General features: G+C 43.6%; 2 protein-coding genes across 3 annotated transcripts; one reads left to right on the top strand and one right to left on the bottom strand.

Moving 5' to 3' along the window:
- Positions 1 to 635: 635 nt before the first annotated feature.
- On the top strand, positions 636 to 12382 carry cep85 (centrosomal protein 85). 2 transcript variants are annotated; one of them, XM_070966522.1, is made up of 14 exons: positions 636 to 757; positions 1734 to 1793; positions 1895 to 2026; positions 4988 to 5781; positions 7105 to 7235; positions 7549 to 7666; positions 7798 to 7983; positions 8692 to 8844; positions 8937 to 9091; positions 9205 to 9322; positions 9735 to 9785; positions 9887 to 9994; positions 10103 to 10346; positions 10458 to 12382. In XM_070966522.1, the coding sequence occupies exons 2-14, from the start codon at positions 1754 to 1756 to the stop codon at positions 10619 to 10621; spliced, it is 2394 nt and encodes a 797-aa protein (XP_070822623.1). In that variant the 5' UTR covers positions 636 to 757; positions 1734 to 1753; the 3' UTR covers positions 10622 to 12382. The 2 variants fall into 2 exon arrangements, with proteins under 2 accessions (XP_070822623.1, XP_070822624.1); XM_070966523.1 differs by lacking the exon at positions 636 to 757 and adding an exon at positions 1372 to 1476.
- Positions 12383 to 12389: 7 nt separating this feature from the next.
- On the bottom strand, positions 12390 to 16660 carry ubxn11 (UBX domain protein 11). Its single transcript, XM_070966524.1, has 14 exons — positions 16490 to 16660; positions 16368 to 16408; positions 15821 to 15937; positions 15550 to 15650; positions 15416 to 15467; positions 15248 to 15324; positions 15070 to 15163; positions 14752 to 14969; positions 14589 to 14666; positions 14395 to 14506; positions 14192 to 14295; positions 14006 to 14079; positions 12731 to 12880; positions 12390 to 12648 (listed from the first exon to the last, which is right to left on the bottom strand). The coding sequence occupies exons 1-14, from the start codon at positions 16558 to 16560 to the stop codon at positions 12474 to 12476; spliced, it is 1464 nt and encodes a 487-aa protein (XP_070822625.1). The 5' UTR covers positions 16561 to 16660; the 3' UTR covers positions 12390 to 12473.
- Between the last annotated feature and the right edge of the window lie 173 nt (positions 16661 to 16833).

Genomic DNA, 16833 nt, shown 5'->3' with positions numbered 1-16833 from the left:
TATATTTTACCATTTTGTGTATATATAGCTAATGAAAATTCAACTGTTAACTTCCTAATGTTGTCTATGTTGTCTATTGCTGCAACCAAAGTATAGTAGTGATATGTAGTAGTAGTAGTAGTAGTAGCAGCAGTAGTAGTAGTAGTAGTAGTAGTAGCAGCAGCAGCAGTAGTAGTAGTAGTAGTAGTAGTAGTAGTAGTAGTAGTAGTAGTATTTGCATGTAACCTTGTAATATTTACTTCAATGCTAATTATTGTGTTGCTGTACTTTAAGGCTGTTTAATAGGTTGGACCACTTGCAAGGGTCTTATTTTCTAGGTTATTCCAGTCCTCTCAACGCATCTTGGCTAGTTTCGTTCGTTTTGTTTACCTGTAGAGGTTTTTGGTCATATGGCAGAGTGATCCCGTCATTTTTGGTTGTGTAATCAACAGCAGTAATTCAATAAGAGCTTTGGTGACAATCTTACCTTATTTTTTAAAATGCGCTCTACAAATATAACCTCTACGGACTCTTGCACGTTGCAGGCAGGAAACCCTCAAACGGTTTCTCAGTCTACACGAAGCGTTGCCGTTCAACGGGCGGCGCTGTGACCTTAAACAAGCGGCCATTGTGTCTCTGATGGGCCGTTTGCCATCAGAGTGGATCTGTTCAGTTGGCTAGCGGAACAACAGCAGCAGCGGATGGTAGAGATTCGGCTACGGTTGCCAGCCTCAAACCGAGATTTCTTACTGCTTTCTGTGTATATGTGAAGCGAAAGGTAAGATATCAATTTTGTCATAGCTACCTGAACTACTGTAATGTATCCGCGAAAACTCAGATTTGTAACGTCAATGTTAACTGAACTAACGTCAGCTAAGCAAACGGCAGCGTTGTGTTAGCGGTTAGCTAGCTCGTTAGACGGAAACGGATTTGTCACGGATTAGCTAAAATGGTTAACGGTGCAGGGCATCGCAGGACAACAAAATTCAACGTTATGGAGGGGAAATCTTGTATAAACTCTCGCTTCAGAACAGCCTGGACTTTGGTAGCTATGCCTGTCGCATTGAGCTAACATGGTAGAATTTTAACAAATCCAATTTAGCGATTAGTCACGTTTAGCTGATAGCTTGCCTTGGCTGGTTCAGTGTTAGCGAGTCATTTCCTTTATGAATTAGCTAGTCAAGAGGATTAGTTTGTAGCAGCTAGGCTGCATCTTAGACTGCTCGAACCCATCAGCAATCCTAATATAATAGTGTACAACTTCCTGTAGCCTCTTAGGGATAGAAACGTTTGTGTAACGGATTATGTAACGCTAAGACATGTGCTCGTGTTGTTATTTTTGTTGCTACCCAGAAAAGTATGTCGAGGTTGTTTCTGGCACGTTGAGGTGCAGATGAGTTTGATAGGTGAATAAATCAGTCAATCACTAACAGCTGTTCAGTCGCAGGCCTTGTATTCAGTTCAAAATATGCACAGCATGCAAGAAAGGAGCTTTTGGTCAGTCTGTGGTTCATCACTAACGCCTGCTTACTGTCATCTTTCACTGTTTTCTAGATTAACTTCATCTTAAGAATTGGTTGTCACATATTTGCTCATTAAGTTAACCTAACTATCTAACCCGCATGGTTAAGATATTCCAAGAATTTAGCCAGTGATCACTTTTGTCAGGTAGGTTATGTGATTTAACCTAAACAATCCTAAACTATCTTTTCAGTGTGTTTACTGTATGATAATGTAACCTCTTCCTCAATCAGGTGACATTGTCTTGTATGGAATGACAACCTCACAGAGATATATTGAATCCAAACCAGCAGGTAAGGTGACAGTGTGCAGTCAAAATGTTGTCAACTGTGTGTCCGTTCAGCCTGTGCTGATAAACTCCTCTTTTCCATTGTCCTGTTACGCAAATGCACAGCTCGGTTTGCTGATATGGAGTGGCAGACACCAGCTGTGTCCGAGAAGTTCCAAAGCCGTTTTGGCCGCCGGCCTGGAACATCGGACAGTGGGGACACTGGTCTTGGCACCTCAGCATCTGACAGCACAGAAGGTGATGACTTTTGCCTGTTCTTCCCCTGTTTGTAGCATGTATTATGTAACATTGTTTTGAAGTCTGTCTGTCAGTGATTGAGCGCTAGCTTGCTCTCTATAAAGCCAGTTTGGTGCTTTAGTGGTGGCTGTTTTTCTTGGAAAATTGTCAGCTGCATACATGTACTTTACAGGATGTCTGTGTTGCACTACATGGTTGGTTACCATTACTGATCAAATGGGGGTTCAAGCTTACTTGAAAGTAGAGAACAGTCATGCAAGGCCGTCAGACTCGGGCTGAGGCTGACAAGACTTTGACTTCACATTTATGTTGTTGTTTCTTAGGCTATTAATAGAGTGAGAAAAATGTTCATGATCCACTGTGGATGCTCGGGAGATTTGCAGAGGCAGATTTAAGTCCCAGGCAAAAGTGCCCCAAGGCTCTGTAGCACTGCTCTGGCGTTAAGGTTAATTGGGAGGATGGGGTGTCGGGACTGGACTGCTAAATGGACGTGGACCTTGACTGTGGAGCGAAATGTCACATCCAAAGAGTTTTTAATATTAGCATAATATGAAATGGGAATATCCCTCTGGAGGACGTGAAATCTCACTGGAGAGGTTGTGTATGTATGTGTGTGTGTGTGTGTGTGTGTGTGTGTGTGTGTGTGTGTGTGTGTGTGTGTGTGTGTGTGTGTGTGTGGTTATATTTATACATCCATGCACTGAGTGGAAAAAATAACAGACACGCACTATCAGTAATAGCTGGCCAGCTGGGGTGGATGGTCCCATGTGCAACAGGAAGCACCACAAAATAATAGACTGGAAAATTATCAAAAATGTGTCAACACTGTAGGGTTTGAGCTTAACAAAGCTGGTATTCATGGCAGGGCTCCCTGTTGGAAACTTTTTAGAATGGCTACAAACAGATCAACAGTCTTTGCTTCTTACATCTGGTTACATATATGAGTGTTGGGCTCCCCTGAAGTCATCCTAAGGATACAAATTGTCAAGCACAGTAGTGGATCTATGGGTAAAAATGTCCTGGGTGACACTACCAATAATCACTTTGAATAGTTGTGCAACAGAAAAAGTATATGGGTCCAGTGTATACATTTTTATGAGTCAATTTTCTGCATAAATTGATGTGTGTTTTAGAGCTTTCCTGATCACTATGGTGAATTGACAGAACTCAGCACATCTCCTGTCTGTCACCTGCGCAGCCACCAGATAATCATCACTAAACCTGAAAGGGAAGGTGCAGATAACAGTCTGTAATGTTAGCAGATGTGTATCTTCTGCATCATCCAGATAATTGAATGTGCTTCATCTCGAGGTGTCCAGTGTTACCCCAAGACCTGTAAGACAACATGCAGCTATTTCTTATGGGCCTGACATGTTTAAGTTCCATCTGTTGAGCATGCTGCTGGTGCTTGTACAGCTTTGTCCTGGCACTTAAACTGTCAGCCGTGCCAAGCAACATGACAATTGGCCCCAAATTTAGCCACAATAATACACTACTGTGTTGCATACTTGGGGTGTAAATTAACTGGCTTTATTTAAAAAAGAAAACGAAAGGACATTGTTTTTTGTGTTGTTGTTTTTTTTCAGTTGCTTGCTGTTCATCAAAACATTGTGTTTTACAGCTGCAGGTCATTGACATTATGCTATATACTTTCCAAAGGCAGGAATGCCTGTTGAGCAAATATCTAGCAAAAGTTCTTCGTACAGAGTAGTTAAGACTTGTTCTAGCCATGAATCAGTGGAGCCTCGAGGCTTCCGTCATATTTGAAGTTCTATCTTCCTGTAAGCTTGATGTTGTTTCCACAATATTCCTGCCTTTTTGCTAATTGTTATTTTGTTGAACAAAGTTGTGCTTTAAACTGAGCAGACCATTCAGTCTTTGACTTTGGATGTACACGTGTATGTGATGTGTGTTACGGTGGGAGGAGGCAAGGTGCTTAAATAAGCGGCACCCACAGATCACTCTGTAACTTGAGAGGTGGGCTATAAATACCCCTAACCTTTCCTGTGTATGCCTGTTTGTGTGTGTTTGCTCAGAGCTTGATACTGCCTGGTTTGGCTGTCGGAGGACAATACTGCTTTGGCCACGGGGCTTGCCTGCTGCGACGCTGTCAGTCTTAACTTCAGAGGTTGACTTGTTACAGTCCAGAAATGCAGAGGATGGATTGTGTTGATTTAAAGCTTTCTGCTGCTCAGCTCACCTCAGTTCAGCTTTAGAAAAAAATGCCACAGCTAATAACATGTTTGTTGCGTTGGAGTGAATGCCAGATTTCCAGACTTCAGCAGGTCTCTCAGGTTTGTTATGGTGTTGAAATCAGAGTTATGCAACTGTGTTTGGGCTTGTGGACATCTCTTTCGGTTGGTTGGAGTGATCTTTGCTGTGTTAAATGCGATCTCTGTGGTTTCCAAATGAAGACAGTTCACATATTTGTGCATGTTTTAATGGAGTGGTCTGGGTGTGTACTCTGCACAGTATTCTGAGGGTGCTTATCTTTGTATGTTGTTAAGGGAATAATTACAAGGCTTTCTTCTGCTTAAAAAGGAAGCTCTTTTAGTCAGCACTTCTACGGTAACAGAATAATTGTCTTGCATGTAGACTCAGTGTCTTGGCAACCAACACACGCTTTATCAATGCAAAACAGCAACATATTGTTTCTGTTAATCATTTAATCCACAGCGTTTATTCTGCACATTGCTTTAAGTCTATTATAAGCTTATTCCCTCGGTTGAGTCAGACAGAGCCAGTTAATTCTTTCAGTGGTGACACCTCATCATCAAAGTAGGCCACCCATAAACCCTGCTGCATCTACTTTACATCACTGACTGAAAATAGAGAAAATGGCCTGCAGTATTGCTCTAGATGTTCTGCACTGATTTAACAAGGTCTGTGTGTATGTTGAATTGTGAGAGAATGGCGCTTGATGCAATTTCCAATGATTATTTCTGCTTTTATTCTTCTCAGACTTCTGCAGTTCCAGCAGCAGCCCCCCTTTCCAACCCATCCGCAGTCAGATCCCCATACCAACTGCACATGTCATGCCATCCACGGCCGGAGCCCCGGCCTCAAAGCCCCAGTCCTGTGTCCAGGAGGACTCCCTGTCCTCCGTTGAGGGTCACAGGTCTTCCTCTGGCTCCAGAACCCCAAGTGGCTCCACCTCCAAGTCTTCCTCTCTCTCCAAATCAGCATCCTCACCGAACTTGGATGCTCAGGCCGGTGTCGGAGGTGACCTTGGAGGGCCAAAGCCAGACTGCTTGAGCCGCTACCGCAGCCTTGTCAATGGGCTGGACCACTCGCTCTTCCCCTCGGATCACACGCGGGTGGATGAGGGCCAGAGGTTTGACACTCCTGCTGTGGAGCCTACGCTAAATCAGTCGGCCCTGCTTGGGGGGTTATGCCCTGATGTCAGACTCCGATTACAGGCTGCCGGGATTAGAGACACCTCAGACTGTGTGTCTGAGGCCTACAGAGGAGGCATGGAGCACAGCTATAAAGTTCTTCCTGAAGCCAGGCCCGGAGTTCCCGGCACAGCAGAAACCTCTAATCAGAGGGGCAGTCAGCCTGGTGCAGCCGGATCCCCTGGAGTTTATGCAAACCCTCTCAGCCTGCAGACACAGACTCTGCTGAGGGAGCATGCAGGCTCCAAGGGTTATGAGACATTGCGGCAGGACAGATGTAGTGAAATGTCCAGCTGGCAACAGCAACAGCAACATAAGCAGCAACTGGAGAGTTTACGCCTGCAAGTGGAACAAATGCAGGTAAGTATTTATTCTAAATAGAAAATTGGACTACACTAGAGGTAAAGAAACACAGACCTGGGGGTGTAGAGTTTTTGTTTGTTTTTTGTAGTTTTTTCTTTTCGTCTTTTGGCTGCTGGAAAACTACTTAACATGGTAAAGGCCTTTGGAGTAGATATGTGGGGTAGTCTGTTGTGGACATTTGAAATTTGGTTCCTGACACATATACAGATCAACATTGGCAAAATAATGTTCCACTAAATAAAGCCTGAAGCCATACAGACACCCTGTCCTATTTTATAGCAGGACTTGTCAAGTCAATCAGCACAATCAAAATCACAAGAGCTTAAGCCAATTTTCTGTTGTCAGGTTTATTTAAAAAAAGGTCAATTTTATTGCATGTTTATTTCAGAAAATCCTACGCTTGATCAACTCTACACAGCTTGTCACAGCTTCCCCTTTTCAGCCTGTAAAAAGCTGTTGAAATTGTTAAAATCTGTTGCACAACAGCTGAGACTGGGCAGAAGATTCAAATGCAAATCCAGTTAGACTCATAGGGCTTTTAACTGTGTGAAGAAATTGCAGAATTTCATGCCGTTTCATTAAAAATGATCATTCAAGCATTGCCTCATTAACTAAATGATTAGCTGTCAAAGCTGTGATTTGAGGGGAGAATCCATCCATCCATTCATTCATTCATGCAGTCATTCATTCATCCATTCATTCATTCATGCAGTCATTCATTCATGGTGCTGAATGTATTCTTCAGGGCACCAGAATACTCGGCCATTTGGCAGTGCTTTCAGTGTGTGTTGGAAGAAAGACTTAAAATAGTCACTGAGGTGGAATTACATTCTATTCTGAAGAGGGAGATTGGCACAGCTTGAAGTCACCAAGTTTTATTTTTCTTTTGTGATGACCATTTGACACTGACCGTGCTGTTTTCAGACTGTCTGTTAACTCTGTCAGGTGACTGCTGTGCTATAAGAATAATTAGATCAGGTGGCAGGTCAAGCAAACAGTAATTCCTGAGCTGTTTGCATTGTGCTTTGTGCTACTGCTTTTCTGTTTCTGTCAACGTGTGTGTGTGTGTGTGTGTGTGTGTGTGTGTGTGTGTGTGTGTGTGTGTGTGTGTGTGTGTGTGTGTGTGTGTGTGTGTGTGTGTGTGTGTGTGTGTGTGTGTGTGTGTGTGCACTATATCTATACTCTGCTGAGACAAAATGGAAGGATGTCAGTGGTATTCACAGCTTTATTTCCAGGGTTAAAATCCTCCAATCACCATAGCGTATTTCCCCCTCATGCTGCAGCTCTAACTGTCTGATGGTTTTTTTCTTTTTGTTACAGTTGATGAGTGCTGGAGTGGGTCAGTACCCATCTATGTACTCAACGCCCACTCACTCAGAGTCTGGCAAGTGGGATGCTCTGGTCAAAGCCAGCGAGAGTCTGCTAAAGGAGAAGGAGCTAATCATTGAGAGGCAAGTGTTTCCAATAATTTTCCTTCTCATGTAGAAACACTGTGAAGGATAAGAGAACCTTTGTATCATTATTTGATAATGATGACCTTCTTAATGCTTGTGATAGAGTTTATGTTGATACTGTGGTATTAAGGAGTTAAGGAGTCTGCTTAAAGGATTTGATGAAGTGCGACAGACATGTAGTATTCATGTTCATCCCTTAACCCAGGGTGTTACACAATACAAGGCTTTTATCAGGTTGTTTTTCTACAATGTTCCTGACTTTATTGTGGTCTTGTGTTGATGATGGTGGCTGGGGCTGGTCGTGATGCAGACAAAAGCAGCACATGACCCAGCTGGAGCAGCGTCTGAGGGAAAGTGAGCTGCAAGTCCACGGAGCCCTCCTGGGCAGAGGAGCTTCTTATGGGGATATGTGCATGCTGCGGCTACAGGTTGGTGAACACATGCACAAGCTCCTTCAAACAACACAGAGAACCCAGTGTTACACTGTCATCCTCCTTAGAAACTGTTCACCCACAAGGACCTTCGTTAAAACCTTCATATCACATGGTGGCTTTTACAGGAGGCTCAGAGGGAGAACGTGTTCCTCAGGGCGCAGTTTACTGAGCGCGCCGACTGTGCTGCCCTGGAAAAAGCAGAGGCAGAGCGCAGGCTGGGGGCAGTCGAGGCGGAGACACGCCGACTCACTGACAGCTTGAAGGAGACCTGTGAGAGACACGCGGAGGAGATGAAGAAACAGGAAGAGAGGGTTAGTGCTTGCCTAACCGCTTCCTTACATGCAGTGTCGCAAGCAAACGAGTAACATGAAAAGATGAATGGCACTGAGAAGATTAAATGGATGATATACGAGTTCACAAATAGTTCACGTTTCTTCCATTTTAGTGGCATTAGTTGGTTGAGAACTGCGTTTGTATTTCTGCACTTTGTGTTTGTTTCCTGCCACTGCAGTTCCAGATGGCTGACAGTATAGAAACAAAGCACTTTACAGGAAGCTTTCTCTCCCCACCGTGGCTAAGATGCAGTTGACTGGCAACAGTATTCTTAAACTCTTGTATATAATGTACATATATGTAGTTTATTTTATATTCTGTATCTATTTTATTGTCTTTTTGATCTCTCTATTCCTCTCTTTTATTCTTTGCTGGCTGCAACAATTTAATTTCCCTGGCATGGGATTAATAAAGTTTTGTCTTATCTTAGATAAAATCTCTGTTAAGCTCAGAACGTGAACAGATCCTACATGCTGAAAATAACTGTAGGGTTAACAAGTTCACTCATTCATTTTAATATAGACTGATGAGGGAAAGGTGCTAAAGCAGCTTCTGAGGCCGACGTGATGGTGTTTGTAGGAACAGTTTGTCACATGCTCTCGTGGGTTATGAACGGGTGTAAGCGCCTATTGCTTGTTACTTTGTGTGCACATTCTCCCGCTTACCACATTTTCATATTTGTGTAGATTCGCAGTCGAGACAAGCACATCAACAACCTGAAGAAGAAGTGTCAGAAGGAGTCTGAGCTGAAGAGGGAGAACCAGCAGCGCATTGAGACTCTGGAGCGCTATCTAGCTGACCTGCCCACCTTGGAGGACTACCAGAGCCAGAACAAGCAGGTGAGGACGGTTTGATCCACCCTTACAGCGCCTGCTCTGATTTACATGTGTGAATGATTAAACCTGGACACATGTCATGTGTTTTACTTCAGCTTCTTGAGGCTGAACAGCAGGTGGCTCAGCTCCAAGAGAAAGTAGGAGAATTGGAGGTCTGCCTGGAGACAACACGCTCACAACTACGGGAGAAAGACGCACATCTGGAAGAACAGAAGCGCAGGGAGAGAGACCTGCTGACCACCATTACAGAGTATGCACACACACAGTCCGACAGCAATGTGCTGTCTTTTCAGTGGGCCCTGTTAATTCAAACAGTCAGTACTCTGCATAATGTGTGCTCTGTTTTATTTTTGTCTTCATCAGCATGCAGCAGCGGGTTCAGCAGGGCCTCGAGGATGGAGCCAGACTGCCTTCCCTGGATATCGAGAAGCTCAGAGGAGAGAACAACACTCTGAGGGAGGAGCAGCAGAGACTCAAGAAGGTCTGTTGTAGTTCATCAGGGCACTTGAAATACTCGTGGGACAGCTTTTCTTTAAAAAGTCCTTGGGCTGTTTTAATTCATGCAGTTCACTGGGTGTACCAGGAAATTTGATCATTTCAGGTTAAGACAAAACTGTCACTAAATGCATTATCTTTGTCTGACATTTATTAGTCTGGTTTGTTTTTAAGCGCATAGCAATTTTTTTTTAATGTTTTCTCTCTAATGTTTGCCATGCTTGCATTGCTGCTCTTTGCTTCAGCTGCAGTGTAAACACTTCCAGTCATAAACACTCAGTATTCCCTGTTCCATAGAGCAGCCAGGAAAAAGATGCAATTTAATGTAAAAATTAAAGGAGGAGAGCTTCATTGCTGCTCAGAGTTGTTGTTTTAAAGCTCAGTTCGTCTCTTTGCAGGTCATTGAGAAGCAGCACCGAATGATGGAGCAGCTCGGCTCTCAGATCCAGGTGTTTATCTCTTCATTATGAGTCTGAACGATTTGTGTGGTTACTGTCCTGTTTTTATCATCTCGTAACATTTGGGAGTCATTCGTCGTTTGTGTCCGCAGGCTTTGGAGGAGCAGATATCTCAGGAAGAGAACAGCTCTCAGGCTCTCAGAGAAGAGGTGCTGGCCAAAGAGCAGAATATGTTTGAGCTCCACACAGCCATGAAGGAGGTGAGATAGAAATGATGTTTCTTCATATGATATGCAGAGAAGCTGTGAGTCCTGAACAAACCTGATGCTTTGATTGGTTGGATAACGCTGTTGCTGACTGTGTTTCAGCTGTCGTCCCAGAACCAGGAACTGATGGAGCAGAATCTGAACCTGCAGGAGCAAATGAGCGATCCAGAGCAGAGGAGCACTAGCCAGGCCTCCTCTGCCCTGCAGCCAGCTGGAGCTCGCCTTACACAGAGGTTACATGTGGAGATCGCTTCCTGCCTCAGTGACCTGCGGTCCCTGTGCAGCATTCTGACCCAGAGAGCTCAGGGACAAGACCCCAACCTCTCCCTGCTGCTCGGCCTCACATGTAAGCACGACTCGAGTTTCACTCTCTCTCTTTTTGAAAATGGAGCTAGCTCTTTTCAGTGGAATAAAATGTTTGCACAACGTGAATCTGAGTGGTGTTTTGTTCCTCCAGCACCCCCACCGGTGTCAGAGCAGGCCGAGGACTGGATGAGCCCAGAGGTGCTGCAGAAGAAGCTGGTTGAAGCTCAACAGCTCCGTCGAGACGTCGAGGAACTGCGCAATGTAATACTGGACCGTTACGCGCAGGACATGGGAGACAACTGCATCACCCAATAACCTTGGCACCCAGGTGATGGAAAAAAAACTTGCATAAGCCCCACCTCACCTCTGACGCATCTAAAACGGGCTCATTTTTCACTCACTGAATGTCAGAAAGAGGACTGGATTTTAATTTTCTTTAAATGAGGACAGAGGAAAGCCCAAATGGTTTAGCTTCTCCTTCTCTCGGCTGACTGTACGTCGATTCTCGAGCCTGCCTGTAGCTCAGAACCCTCCCTACCCCCCGGTGAGTTCATCTATTTCAGTCCAAGGGCTAACAGAAAATAACTTACCTCTAATACTTGATCCTTAAGCATTGTGTGTGCGTGTGTGTGTGTTTTTTTTATAATGATGACATGATACTGTCAGCTAACAGTCTTATACTTTTTGTTCCACTCTCGTGGATAAGTATTTGTGTAGAAGGTCCCTCAAATGTAATTTATTGAATTTTTAATTTCCCTCTGAGGGGAGTTATTGAAGAAGTGGTTGACAATCAACTGAAACTATTTTACTATTTCTGAATTCACGAGGAAAATGTTACGAACACGCCATTATTTAAATGGTGAACACAGTAACATCAGACTGCGCTGTGAGGTATGAGACTTGACAGCCAAAGGGTTTAATACCAAATCAGCTTCTCACACCAACAGGCCTCCAACAGTTCACTACCAAAGAAACTCTGGTCGAAGCAGTTGTGCAAGTCTGTGAATGTTTGTGCTGCAGGCCTTGTTCTGAATGAATACCAACCATGTGCCTTTCTGTCACGTTTGCAACCACAATGCTAATTCATTTTTAGACCAACCGCAAAGGGCTGTTTACAGCTGACTCTTCCAATATAATCTTCCTCTCAGTGTATCAACCAGTAGGATAGTCAATACATTCCCTGACTCTGAATGTAGCAGATAACTTTGGGCCTCCTCACAGAGCTCGTGGAGGCCCCTTACACTGTTTTTTTTTTTTTTTTTTTCCAGTTCCTGTTAGATAAATGAAGTTGGCTGAAACTCTTCAGTCTGTGTGATGTTTGTAGAATCTGCTCCTGTACATGAGTAACAGTATACTGTACATTTCAGGTTGATAATGGCTGACTGGCATTCGACAGTATTGATCTCCAGTATTATTTATTTTATTTGCATTGACAACTCAGAGAGTCCTTTTTAATGTGTTGCTGTAACAATGTGCTGATGTGTTTGAGCAAACTTGGCATCCACAACATGTAAAGGTCCCATGAAGTGGCTTTTTAGATAGACGTCCTGTGGTTTGATGTGTGTCATTTAAGATAGGATGTCGGATTAAGTGTTGGGGGGGCAAAGATTGGCAGCAGTCATTGAGGATCCTTCACCTTCTTCAGGTGGAGGATGTTTTGATCCCACATGATGATGATGGGAGGGGTTGGCTGGATCACCCTGAAGTTATCAATCACATGGTACTGGATGGAATTTTCTGTTTGCCCTGAGTGCAGGATAAGCCATTTAAAACAACTTGCCACTTTACAGGCGGAGGAGAAAGGGATTATATTATAAAAATATGCAACGATTTTTTCCTGTTTTTTGCCAAAAATTGTACAGGACAACACACAGGGACACAGAAGCCATTTTTCATTTCATGGGACCTTTTTAACAACTCAATTAGCACAAGATTTATCTTTGGAAAGTCAGGCTCCGCATGCCTTAACATCTCAAACGTTTTTGCAAAAGGGAAAAAGATGTTTATATTTTCATACTTTTGTCCTTGTTTGTATTTGCATATTTTAGAAATAAAGATTTTCAACATTTTGTTTTCATGTTTTCACATTTTATTCCATTTGGATTGTTAACTGTAGTATTTTCATCCATCATGTGTACCAGTTTTCTATAACTACGGATGCTCGGGTTTAATATGTTGTGTTCATTTTATTGACCTCATTCGGTGAAAGAGGGCGTTGCCTCTTTCGCAGCAGCAGAGTGGCGTTGGTGGTGAGTCCACATGATTGGAGTGTCTGGCAGCTGTCGTCATAGCAGCACTGTGGGTACGCACTGATGATGTCATAACCAGGGAGACCACGCCCTCTGTAATTCAAGAAGTACAAGCAGCCTGTGTCACACGTTGCAAAGACAGACACTTTGTCCTAGCAGGAGGACGTGGTCTCACCTGTGTTTGTCCAGATACTGCCGCATGTGGCCGATTGTTTCTGAGGAGCACATTTTCAAAATGAACGTATGACTCCCATCTTCTGACTTCACCTTGAGTGTGATGACATCCTGAGCAGAGGCAGGCCGGTCAGGGCTGAACGTCTGCAGTCTGAAAGGCAAACAATTCAAATACACGTGACAGAATGATAACGACGGAGGCACAGACTGCCTGAGACTCCTTTAAGAGGTCACACCTCTGAATCCTAGTTCCCATCATGAGCTAACAAGTGCTGTCCATGGTGACCTGCCCTATTTTTTCAGACCAGCGAATACACTAATCTCCACAATCTCGACAATCAGCCGCTGCAGCCACAGCATTTTAATCAGCCTTTACATCATGTTGTGTGTCCGTGGATGGAGTAATTCCTTTAACCCCATAAAACCTGCTTTCCCTTGTAATTTCTACATGGTTGTAAAGCTAGATAATGATTTTCATCACAACATCTTAATCTTACACTTATTTTAAACACAAAATGCAATATTTTTTCATGTCTACAATTTAAAACACACTTCTCTGGATTTGAATAATGTGTCATGACCCACCACCACTGGGAAGTGAGTTCAGCTAATGTGGGACATCAGGTAAAGTGGGACAAGTATGTACTGTAATGATTTAATATGTGCAAAATCAACAGCCAATCACCAAAACTGATCTTGAATTGCCTGTGGCCTGTCCAAACAGGAAGTCTGTTCAGTACAAACACATGGTAAATTCTGCATATAACATTAGGCAGCAAACAACTGGTACCAATGGATCATAATAAAGTGGTTTAACCTCTGGTTGTTACACACACAAAAAAAACTTTCTGTATCACTGTTAAAGTGAGACAGCATTTTCTGCTTTGTGCAAAACAAATATCATATAATTAACTGCTATCAGCATGCTTTTAAGTCACACCCAATTCCATTATTAATTGTTTCCTGTTTAATAAAAGGTTTTGCATTCACTTAATCTAAGAAAGACTGTCACACTTTACCAAACCAGCTGTCCCACATGACCTGAACATGCTGCCTGAGTGAGAGAGGGGGAAGAGGTGTAGCTTCTAAAAAATTCCCATTTCATTCCAACATAAAAATTATAAGGCCTAATATTAACATCAGTGGAGTGGGTTAACAGTTTTTATATAAGTCTACTGGAGCATCTGCCAAAAAGTGTCCCACATTACCTGAACTCACCTATGTGTCAGTATCATTAGAAATGTGCTTACATAATGCTCACAAAAATGCGTAATACCTCTCTTTGAGCGCTTGCAGCGCCGGTGTGTCTATGAGGATCAGTGAGTTGCTGCTCTGGACACCAGATGAACCCTAGTGAAAAGTACTTGTTAGCTAATAAGCATTCTATAGTGTACATTCAGGACAAGCACAGACAGGAACGCTGCAGCACGTAGTGATTGTCTGCTAAACAGGAGTTGCTCACCTGCAGGGCAGCCCTCAGCGAGTCCCTGATGTCAATCACTCGACCAGCCTTTACTACCGCCTTCGGTAACCTGTTCAGGAACTGATCTGCACTCGGCTTCGTGCCTGTGACCAGAAGAAAACATGAGAACGACAATGAAGACTGAAGATTTCCACCTAAGGCGTGACATTTGAGACTGCTGGTGTGATGCTTGCAGGACAGACCAGGTAACTGAATGTTGACGCCAGCTTTCTCTCCACGAACACTCCGCCCTTCGCCAGGGAATTTATTCCACGGCAGCCTGACGATGAACTCCTCACCTCGCCTGTCATGAACCTGCACAAAAAATAGAATAAGGAGCAAAGCTGCATTTTTTTTCCACACCTTCACATTTGCTCATAGACAAACAGAAACAAACCTCAAAAGGAACACCATCTGGAAATCTGTCTTGAAGCTCAGATGGAAAATACCCGTCCATCAGATCTTGCATGCACTGCTGCAAAGAAAGAAAGAAAGAGAGTTTGAACACCAAAGAATCCACTGTAAAGTATTTAACGTTGTCTAATTTCAGTCAGCTAAACCTGGGTGCTGTGCTCCTGATAGGAGCGGAAAGGACCATCAAACATGACGATCCCGTTGCTGTAGAGGCTCAGCTGAATGGGATGCTTCTTTGCCAACTGTGCCCCCGTCACTGTCGATCGTACAAAACACTCGCCGTCCCCTGCGAGGACGTTCAGCTCCCTGATCCTCTGCAGCACGAGGTCAAAGTTCATTTGGAAGCTCCTGGCTGCAGAGGTGCCTGCACGGCAAAGATACCGAGCATGTTAGGAATCATCTCAGGCAGAAGATACGGTAAATGTGTTCAGGGAAAGCTAAAGAAGAGGGCGGATGGAAAGCACCTGGCTGCCGGAGGCCTCTCTCTGCATCATGTGGCTCACTTTCACCGCTCTCGCCATCTCCCACCCAGATCAAACCGTAGTCACTCAGAAAGCTCTGCAAGATTGGGATCAGCAGAATCCAGTGTGGTGTAACCGCAATATAAACACCTGAATGAAGTGTTTCATTAAATCCACCTACCTCCATTTCACACACTTGATTCTGCAGTCGTTGGCACCTTCTCTCAAGATCCCCTCTGCCACTCAGATCACTGCTCGCTAAAACCCACACAGGAAAGGCACAACCACAATCAAACTCTGTTATCCAGAGATATATGGAGGATGTCCCACTCAGGTCTATAGATGTTACCTGATTCTGTCAGAGGCCTCAGTTTGTCCTCCAAAGCTGAAATCGCTTTATCCTTTAGAGGAAAGTTTAAAGTGAGAGTTTGACATGTTCGAAAGCTAAATTCTGCCATTCATCTGGAGGAGGTGTGTGTTCACCTTGCTCTCGATCTCCCGTGCTTGGCTCCTCACTGTTTTCTCCAGCAGGGTCACCCGCTGCATCATGGCAGACATCAGCTCAAAGTCACTCGGTGGAGCACCTGAATATCAGAGTGTTAAAGTATGTCACAGCATCCTTTGTACTCTTAAAAGTTTGATAGTGTGTTAAAAAAAAAACTAAAATATGATCAGATTTAGGTGTTTGTTGGACAATAAATAAAAGCAGATATACTTGGCATTGAAATTAAAAAGACTTTTCATTAGCTTATACCTTTTTTTAGTGGAGCTTTAGACTTTGAGGTGGAGGCATGATTGGTTGGAGGGTCAGAGGTCAGAGGAGGATGTGGATCAGAGGATTTGTCATCATCAGCCAATCCTGCCTGAAGTTCTGAAAAAACCCAGAAAATAGTCAAAAAAGAGATTAAAAAAGTTGTTGGAGCAGTTTGATATTCCTAGTGAAAATCAAGTTTTGTTTTTTTTTTCAGAGTAGTGTGATAACCAGAGGTGGAATCTAATTAAAATTTGTAATTAAGCACAAACTTGAGGTACTTTTGCTTTATTGCTTTATTGCTTTACTTGAGTATTATCTTTTCATACTTTCCTCCTCTACACAGAGGGAAATATTTTTTGACTGGCTTCAAATTATTTAATTGAGACTTTAGATATCACTTTCACTTGTATTGCAGTATTTCTTCAGTGTGGTTTTAGTACTTTGACTTAAGCAAAAGGATCTGAGCTCTGGTCATAGCTGCTGTTTCAGTGACAGTCAGTGCAGTGTGATGCCTTTACATTAAATATAAGGTTTAATGCTGACATACCTTTTAACAGATTCCTCCTGAAAGGCACCTTTTGTCTGCCCCTGCAGGTCAAAGACAAATTCATGTACATGGTCCCTGCAGAGGAGAGTTAGCACTTGGATATTTCCCAGAGACAAACCTACCCGGGCTCGTTCAGGGGGCCCTGCAGGGGAGTGCGCCTCATTTTCTTCAGCATCGATAGATTTGAGCTCATTTTACCTGAGACAGGACGGGGAAACTCCTGAAGCTAAATGACCCGCACTGGTCCCGGTGTAGGCCTGTCCAGAGGCATCTCTGTTGATTATTTCACTTTGTTTGGTAACTGTTACCAAGAGCAACGCAGAGGCTGACGGCTGAGTTTTTCCTGTTTCATCCGCAGGAGGTCGCTGTTTCCACCTCTCACTGTCTATCCGTCCCCCACACACACTTTGCGTGTGTGTATAACTAACAAACATTGTCATATTTTGTTTTGTTTTGTTTTGTTTTG

Source organism: Chaetodon trifascialis, chromosome 7 (assembly GCF_039877785.1).
Source record: "Chaetodon trifascialis isolate fChaTrf1 chromosome 7, fChaTrf1.hap1, whole genome shotgun sequence".
Taxonomy (NCBI): Eukaryota; Metazoa; Chordata; class Actinopteri; order Chaetodontiformes; family Chaetodontidae; genus Chaetodon; species Chaetodon trifascialis.
The sequence above is the reverse complement of the archived record's forward strand: the minus strand, read 5'-3'. Positions and strand labels throughout refer to the sequence as shown.